The 9,866-nt window shown below is 41.2% G+C and overlaps 1 protein-coding gene across 1 annotated transcript in view; it reads right to left on the bottom strand.

Moving 5' to 3' along the window:
* LOC104160559 (PHD finger protein 20-like) overlaps positions 1-5,656 on the bottom strand; it is a gene marked incomplete at its 3' end in the record, with an annotated part of 24,582 nt that extends 18,926 nt beyond the window's left edge. Inside the window, exon 1 of the mRNA XM_009698702.1 lies at positions 5,542-5,656. Within this exon, the coding sequence (XP_009697004.1) occupies positions 5,542-5,624 (83 nt within the window). The remainder of the gene's footprint in view (positions 1-5,541) is intronic.
* Positions 5,657-9,866: the final 4,210 nt, after the last annotated feature.

The following is a 9,866-nucleotide window of genomic DNA, read 5'->3' as shown; positions in this document are numbered from 1 at the left end:
CCCTACACCTAGAAATTTCACATATTCACAAAACTGATAGTTCAAGCTCCGTCTTATCAAGAGTAATACTTGGAGGTCAACACACTCACTTCTCTCACGAGATATCCATCAACAGGCATCATGAATCACCTTCCCAGTGTTGCAGCAAAAGTCTAGCAAACATACTAAACCTAAGTTTTAGATTCTCAATTTCACCTGCAAAGTCCTGAGACTTTCAAGTAAAAATCTCTCAGTATATTAGAAGTACAAGACTCTGAGACGAGTCAAATTCAGTTGTTTCTAATCAGGAAGACCTTACAAACTATGCATTTCTTTAATTGCATTGGTAATTTGTAACTTCAGTAAGTATTTCAGAACCATAGCATATTTCACTATCCCAACTGAAGATAACATCCCAAGTATTGATGTTTTCCCCTCCACAATAGCACCAGCAGAAAATCTTCACTTGTCAGTGTTATCAGTTATTTGTGGAACAAAGGCAAGGCCCCACTGAATTCTTGAACACACAGCTGAAGAAAAAAGAGCCAAATCCACAAGTATTCTTTACCTGATAAATCACACTTAAAAAGATAGAACATGTGGTAGAAAGAAATGGCATCTCAAAAGGGTCAAGCCTAATGCTAAAAATAAAACCCAGACATGTCAGAATTAAGACTTAAATTCAACACAGACTACCATGCTACAATCCTACACAGGTGAAAAGCTACCTACAACTGAAATTCTTCCGCAGATCTGAGACATGTCCAGTCATGACTTGTTCAAAAAGAGCTACAAATAGGCCACACTAGAGACTTACACTGCAAGCACAGACTAAGGCCCTGCCTAACGCACGATGCCACATGCCTAAGCTATGCCACTAGCTCATCCCATTAAATTATCAAAACACATGCAGCAAAAGCTGTGGCGGGGAGGAAGACAAATGGGAGACATTTATGGCGAGGAAATCTCTAACTGGTTACCAGCTTCCTAGGAAGGCAGTAACTTCCTTTGTGTGACAGTCAACATATTTCATATTTAGGTAACCTCAAGCACTGCCCTGCACAGGTTCAAGAGAGGGGACTATTCACAGTCTTTCCACATATAACAACATAGTTCTAGTAAACGTAGTTTATTCTTAGGTATCTCAGCAAACACCTATCACTAAGTACATATAGTTACAAAAATTAGCATCCAGTTCCCTACAAAGTACAGTAAAACCAGAGGTAAGAATTCTGAGGTCCTCTCAACAAGAGACTACCCAGAAGGATGCTTTTTCCATCAGGACTGCAATGGGCCTAGGGCTTGTCCAGATTCTCAAAGATCGAGAAGCTGATAAAAATGACAGAGTACCAACTCAACATAAAGCTAACAATCCAATCCATGCAGATAACCACCTCTCGTAAACACATTCAATCCACTAACTTTCTCCCACTGAGGGGAGAAAAGCACAAGTGACAAGAGCCAACTAACTCTATGATGCAAGACTGTTCCCTGCTTCATACCCAATAAAAGGAAGAACCTTCCCTATGAGAACCACCATCACCCCAGAACCATCTGCACCTATCCCAACCTCACCTTCTAAAGGCTCCCTGATGGGGGAGAGATGCTGATTTACCAAGGAACACATAGCTGACAATGGACCAAATTTCAGCCTGGTTGAGACCCAGCATGGGTGAACTGGAGCTCTCAGCCAGCTCCTGGATAATATCCCACAAAGTCTGAACAGATCATCTCCTGAGGCAACCAACATCAGCAAACGTATGTTTAGTGCTCTTGACAGGAACAGCAAACCTATTACGACGCTGTGCTACATTTACCCATGAACTTTAGACACCTCCCTCCCTGATACCACCTTCCTTTCAGATGTAAAACACAGTGCTGGCAACTTCAAAACAAAGAAAGGTTCATAGGTTCTCAACAGCTCTGAGCACCACACATTGATAGTGCAAGCTTCCTTCCTCCAATGTCTGCACCCTAGCCTTCAAAGTGTTGAGCAAGCATGCCACATCAGGAGGCACAAGTCCTCACAGATCTATACAGAAAAGGAGTAATACAGCATCTCCATACACATGCACAAAAAGCCTGTGAACACGCCAAGGCGTAGAGGTAACTTAAAAGAAATGCAGATCTGTTTATCAAGAAAACATACTATAGGATGATACACAAAGTAAAAGGCCAACAGCTGAAGCCTGGCCAAGGCCTGAAGGAAAAAAAAAAGTACAACCACGATGTGTCCAGGGATGGTCCAACACATCCTGCCCCAAACCACAAAGGAAGCATTCAGCTGACTCCATGGGTTTTCAAGACAGCCAACTGATCCTGGGTAAGAAATCCCCAACTGGTACTGATTTGAAAATTTATCTAACACCACGAAAAACAAGCTGAAATCAGACGCAACTTCTTGCAATATACCTGGGAGGTCAAAACAAGTAGTTTTCCATCTCAAGTCAAAAGAAATGATAAGTTGCACCTTTCAAGGCCTTATGCACTGGCTAAACAGTGGGCATTAGTTTTGGTAAGAACCCAAGAGACAAGCAAAAAGTCAGACAGTGTAACTCTCAACAGACAGGAGTTAGCAATGACTGGCAACTTCAGACTACTGCTGTCAGAGCACAGCAAACAATATGAAATGAGTTTCAATCTAAACCTTAACAGGGTAGCACAATACTCTAAGAATACTACTCTTGTTTTCAATATTCAAGACCCTCAACCAGGATTAAAAGTCTCTTCATATCCATTTTACTCACATAACAGACAGAAGAACTTGAAGAGGTCTCATTACAATCAGTAACACAAGAGGTGTCATTGCCTACTGCAGGCAACCAGTGCAGAGCCATACCACCTCTTTTCCATAAGAGAGGTCTGCAGCTAGCCAGCACTGAAGAGTTTAAACGAGCCAATGCAACAAATTTCAAGAACTCAATTCAGCCGCGACAGGGTGTGCATGTACATCGTTACAGCTAGCCTCTCTGGGATCTCTCCATTTAGGACTGCACTCCTGGAGCAGTCCCACTACTCCACCCTCTGAAGTCCAACACTGTGTACCAAGAGACCTTTGAGCATGCACAGAGGCACTGCCCGATGGCCAGAACTCCCCGCCTTTAGTGCCCTGAGGTCAACAGACACTGTCACAAGCCTTTCATGGCAGCTTTGAGGGATCAACCAAGCCCTAAGAACAAGCACCAAAAGTACTCACTGTAATCCCTAGAGTTTGAGTCTACGAGGTGACACATAACTGCACCAGGAACTGAAGTGCACATCCAATACATTTTGATTACAGACACAACAAAGTAACCTTCAATAAGAGCTCTAAAGATGCAAAATTCACTTTGCACTTTGGCAAGGAGCAGACTCTGCACTGACTACACTGCTGGCATACACAATTTTTTTTTTTTTCCCCCCTCTTCAACAGGGTTGGCATCACATCCAAACACCCTCAAAGTCCTGAACTAGCATTTCAGGGCACAAGCCAGTGCCAGATAAACGGGGCTCTGAGATGAAATACTTTCCAAACCACTACTGCCATCTGAGAAGCAATACCGGTCCAAGAATTGCCTGGTATGTTTGGTACTGAGCACAGAAATCAAAGCCAGCTCCCCATAGAAAGAAGAGACTTCTGCCTATGTTTAAGTGCCAACATAGCAACAAAAGTACATGGAAGAAAAGCCTGGACCTCTGAGGGTCTAGCACTAGGAAAAGCAAGCGTCAGCAAATGGAAAGTTCTGTATCCACGTAAAAGGACTGTATTGTAACCACACCATAGACTGGTCCTGTTCACAGTGTGGCAGGGAAGAAAAAGAAGTCTGCTATTCTCTACAAGTCCACACCTGGGGAGGTGTGTCAGCCTATCACCACTGATACTGCTAAGAGAAAATAAGTCCCCAGCTCTTACAAATTTGGGTTCACAAACCCTGAAAACAGAAATACACACAGATCACCAGTCAAGGAGACATGGACTTTCTGACCCAGGTTTCAAAAGCTTAGCAAGCAAAAGAAAACTTTCAGAACCAGGGAGTTAATAACTAAGTTGTGAGATCAAAGAGTTGCAAAACACCGTGCATAAGACAGGTCACTTAATAACAAGTGCTTTTAAAAACCAAACAACATGGCTTCGTTTTGGACATGAGGCATAGCCAAAATTCAAATTTAAGCCAAGAGGTACGTGGAAAGTATAGCAGGTGTTGAATTCTGCACCACCCCCTCCCCCCAAGTTTTCCCATCCAAGAGCTCTGTACACCCATACTTTGAGATACTGTTGTTGCCCACATACGCCAGAAGGATAATAGTCATGGACATGAGATATTGGTCTTACTCAAACACCATCCATACTAAACTGCATCTTTAAGAAGCCTACCTTACAGACAGGCTAAGAAATCTCAATTCTTGCACACACGACTATTTTTTTGCTATATAAACAAAGCTCAAAAATACAAAAGATGCATGCAGATTCAGACCTATGCAACTCTTGGTTACAGAGGAAAGCCAACGTAACATGCAAGTATGATTTAATGTTCGTACTTCCTGTTCTTTCCACGAAGAGCTATGTTTACTATTTTCACAATTCCAATCCCCTTGTACCTGGGAAGTAGAGAAATACTCTGCATGCAACCAAGATGTTTTGGCACAAGTCCCCTGTGTCTAAGGCAGTGCTCCATCCTTCTGGGATGTCCAGATGGTTTTCAACACTGTGACTTCTGCACGCTTAACCTGCCATCAGGTTCCAAAGCCTAAAGTATAATCATGTCTAACCCACATAGACTCTTACATAAAAGTCAACTACAGCCGATTTCTGGAGAGAGAAGACATCTTAAGGAGCCAAGAAAACCAAATTAATACCTGTCTTTAAGAAGTCTTTGACTCCAGCAATTTTCATTGTATGCCTCATTCACTGAGCATTATTAAATGCTACTTTTTGAGTTGACTTCCTAAAATGAACAGAGTTAGAAGGCTCAAAGTTAGGCCCAGTAACTTTTAGGCCCTCTTCCCCCTTCCTACTGCAGTGGTTAGTCAAGAAAAGTGTTTTTCCTCACAACTGCAGTCTGCAAGACAGGCTCCAGAGCAGACTTCTTAGTGTGGAACGGGTTTCCCCACCCAGTTCTTTAATTCTAAGCTGACCACCCTCAAACGAGCACAGGCTGCAACAATTTCAATCAGACTTTAAAGCCTACGAATTCACAACAGCTCTGGGAAAGGAAGCACGGAGGAACTACCTTGGGTATTCTGTACTGCAACGGATTTCTCTCTCCATCAGGTCTGCTCTACAATCTCTGTATAGCACAGAACTTACACATGTGAATTCAGGAGCACCAGTCTGAAGTCCCACTAGATTTATGAGTCGTCCTATTTCCCAGACACAGATAGCACCAGTACACTACTTCTTAAGGGCCAGCACAACATACCAGCATCTATCGCCCATTTCAACCACTGGTATATACACTTTTATGAAATTAACTACTTTCCTACAAACCAATGATGAGGACTCTAAATATTGTACCAATACAAAATGTTTAAGATATTAAAGACTTAAGAGTTAATATAATATGAATGGTTTTAAAAAAATACCAGTTTTTTAATCTGTCACGGGCTTCCAACTGGGCTCCCACCTCAAAGTTGATCCCTCTTCTATTCGGAGGATGTTTTGTCATTTTGTAATATCAACACTGCTGATTTTATTCCCCTGAAAAATGCAATTAAATATCAATCACTAATCAAGACATACACAAAATAAGCTTATGCACCATAATCCCCAAAAGCTAGATGTTAAGGGACCTCTGTATTTTTGGTTTGCAGAAAGTAATGGGGGCAATTATCTCTTAAACTAGGGTTCCCAAGCAACAGTGTGCAGAATCACTCAAAAATGTGTTCAAAATGGTAGCTACTGGACCATGAAAGATTGAAGCTCAACCTTTGTCCATCAGTCCAAGTTCCAGGTCAATTAAGAACTCTGCAACCCAATGTTTGTTCACAACTGAGATAAGTTTCATAATATTCTCTCCCCCCTCCCAGTTTTGATGAAAACAAAGAATCCAGTAAACAGGAAGCGGACAAAAACAAACACAATAACAATCTTTCAATAGCTACCATGTTAGTGAAACACTAGAGAAAACTATGTCACCTCATCACTGAACACAATAGAGTTCAAAAACATTGGAAATATGTAGTTTCTTTAACGAATTTTAGAAGACTGTCTAAACTGCTTGCATATTTGCATTGCTTTCTTCCCGCTTCACCATTTTAACCAGGAAATAAGAACAGTCTTCCTTAAGACATGTTTCCAACAGATAATATAAAGGTTTCAGAAATCTTCCCAAAATAGTTTCTCTCAAGGTACGTCTAGTGGAAAGTCTGATCAGAAGCTATTTTTCCCAAATTTTTGAGTCATTTTCCACAATTAGAAGATACAAATTATGATCCATTCCTGTAGTCTTCAAGCTCACAAGATCCAAAAATACGAACAAGTTTTATTCAATACTGTCCTCCTTATAGTAAGTCTGTATCTTGAAGATTCAATTAAAGATGCAAAAAATGGATGCAAGTTAAACTAACCTTCCAGTCTTACACTAGAAGAATAAGGAGACTTGCACTGGCAACAGAAATAAGCAGCAGCATTTTGGTTCACAGAATGCATAAATAGCAATGATCCAACTGAGCTGCACCTATACAACGATTAACATTATTTTATGAAGAACTACTCTAAGTTCAAGTCTGGTTCAGAAATGAAAGCTCTTCAGGAAAGTCATAACGTTTCTATTGCAGGAAAAATCTACTCCATTGACACACTTTTTAAGGGCTGGCCAAGGAGGCACCCCAACACCTCAAGTATCATAACCACATTGCAAAGGAACTTCTCTACCAGAAGATGGTCTGCTGTCTTCCCCTAAAGCACTGCTTTTAGACTTATCCAAGACAGACTTATCTTAGACTTCTGCAGGTAAAGTAGCCCGCAACAGTATGAGGAAAAAAATGCTATTGCCTGTAAGCTAAATTCACAACACAGCAATTCACACCTAAAGAAAAAACATTTTAGCCACCTAGGAACTGCGAAACATCGAAAGTTATTTTTCTACAGTATCTGCTAACAAACTGTATTCACCCAGCATAGATCTGAAACAGGCCAGGGATGATTGCCTTCTAACATCACTAGAGGTTGGGGCGAGTTACCTACCACCTCTGCAACTTTGAAGTGGGAAAGGAGAAGGGGAAGGAAATTAAGGAAAAGTTAGGATGGTTGGGGTTTTACATTCTCATGAAAAATAAACAGTAAGAACTTAAAAAAAAAAAACTGGAAATCCAAGTGCAAAGCTACACTTTCTTTTTTAAATAGTTTATCCACCCACACCTCAAACATCCGTATTTTCTCTACAGATTTACATCATTAAAATATCACTTTTTCACACTAGCAATAGAATTTCATGCCACCAAATGTGGAAGACACATATTTTGTTTAACACTTGTAATAGAAATTACAGCTGCAAGATGACTCTCATCCTAGTAAACTTAGTTTTCCTTTTCACTAAGTAGGGACATGCAAAGACCATATACTCCTAAAAGTACTGGAAGTATATAATTGAAGCTCTCTGCAGAGGTCCCCTTCAGTAATAGCTGCAATCCTCAAGAACCAGAGTCATTTCAGCTCACCTACATGAGGCTGAAGAGGAACATACACATCTCCTGACTTCAGTAACAGGATTTCATACAGTAGGGCTCCTATAAACACCAATTTTGGTGAGGAAGGCCTTACTACTAGTCTCAGTCAAATATTACAAAAAAATACAAGTATCACAACTAAAGGGAAAAAACAGTAGAAACCATTTAACCATATTTACAGAGGCTGCAGATTCTGTGAAAAAGTCTGAACACTGTCCACTTTACAGCTAGAGTGAGCTGAACACCGGCACTGGTCACAGCACACACGCTCTGCACTTCACTAACTTGGCCAAACTTGTTACAAGGTAGCTGATCACAAAGCTGAAAGAGAGGAGAAACTGTATGGGCAAAAATCTTGTTTCACTGCCCTCTCCTCCAAAGTCTTCCCCCCCCCGTCCCCTCCCAAGTTACGAAACTTGGGCTGCTTTGGGTTCTCCCTCACATTCTGCAACTGGATTTAACTTGATCCAGCAGTCCCTGTACTCAGCGTACCTTGCTTAGCAGGCTGCCTTTTTCATTTGGTCCTGGTTTCGACTGCGATAGAGTTCATTTTCTACTTAGTAGCTGGTACAGTGCGTTTTGGATTTAGTGTGAGAATAATATTGATAACACACTGATGTTTTAGTTGTTCCCTAGAAACACTTAAGGATTTTTCAGTTTCCCATGCTCTGCCAGTGATGAGGTGCACAAGAAGCTGGGAGGGAGCAAGGCCAGGAGAGCTGACCCCAACGAGCCAAAGGGATATTCCAATGCCATGGATCGTCATGCCCAGTATATAAACTGGGGGGAGCTGGCCGGGAGGGGCCGCATGAGTCAGCGGGTGGTGAGTAACTGCACTGTGCATCACTTGTCTTTTCTTGGGCTTTACTCTTTTGTTATATCCCTTTTCATTACAATTCTTATTATATTTATTATTATATTTTATTTTACTTTAGTTACTAAACTGTTATGTCAACTCGTGACTTTTTATTTTTTATTCTCCTCCCCATCCCACTGGAGGAGGCAGGAAGAAGTAAGCTGCGTGGTGATTAGTTGCAGGCTGGGGTTAAACCTGAAATTAGCTGCAAATGTGTTCTGGAACAGCCTCCTCAAGCAGATACATACTTGGTAGAACATTACACAAGATAAATTACTCAGTAGAGGATCTCAATGATTTCACCCTGAAACATACAGCCTTAGAGCAACGCTGAAACCGTATGACACGACCTTCACTGGGAGCCATTACATAGCTCTTCACAACCAAGGCCAACAGGCAACACTAACGCCCACCCATGTTTCACCAGCATGCCCTTGACTATATGGAGAACTTTGTTTCTCAGAAACCAAGCACTGAAACACAGGGGCTTGCCTCTGATTCCAGATTCTATGTTTCAGCCTCTGTTCTCTCCTACAAGGTCTATTTAAAGACCTTGAACTACATCAAAACAGACTGTTGGCAAACAACACCACACTAATAAGACACAGTCATAGCTACGACTTGGAAATAAGAACAGTTCACCAGAACATCTCTTCCAAAATTTTCTTCAGCAGAAAATGCATTTGTACTAACTTGGTAACTAAAAGAAGACACGAGCAGGCTTTTCACTTCAGTAACTCTGGGAATCCATTTCTCTCAAGTGCTCAAGACCACAATTAAAATAAGGGGTCGTTACTCGGCCTAGCACCAAAGCTAAATGGCTTTTCTCTAAAACTTCTTACTCCACTATGAGGATTAGACCTGCATCAGGAACAAATAAATACTCCAGGATTTAGACAAATCACTACTTCCAATGAAAAGTATTTCTAAATCTGCATCACTGAGAGTACACATTTCTGTTGTTTAAAAGGGAGAGCCTTTTCTTCCCCATAAAGGTCACCATGAGGTAATTCAGCTTTTAAAGACTATTCAGATACTTTCAGGTACCAATCAGGAAAGCACATTTATATCAGGGCAATGCAGAGAATACACTTACACCAATATTGATCCCTTCAGGGATCATGAGTTTTGTCTTTTAAAACAAGCTTTCTGCTCTGCTAACAGTGCAGGTCCTGTCCACCCACACCTGTAGCCGTTCTTACTATCTCCAGTTTTAAGCTTTGTCAGTGCTGAGCCCCAAACGTGGCACATCACCAAGTTCCAAGAGAAGAGATTTCATCTAGAAACTGGAGAAATCTTTCATATTATCATATAAAGCAAAACCAGACAGTTATGGCAAATTTTCTCTTTCACTAATAACAGTCTCTATAGTTTTCCCTCTGGA

Source organism: Cariama cristata, unplaced genomic scaffold (genome assembly GCF_000690535.1).
Source record: "Cariama cristata isolate BGI_N322 unplaced genomic scaffold, ASM69053v1 scaffold19334, whole genome shotgun sequence".
NCBI classification, from domain to species: Eukaryota; Metazoa; Chordata; class Aves; order Cariamiformes; family Cariamidae; genus Cariama; species Cariama cristata.
This window is presented reverse-complemented; position numbering and strand designations above follow the sequence as displayed.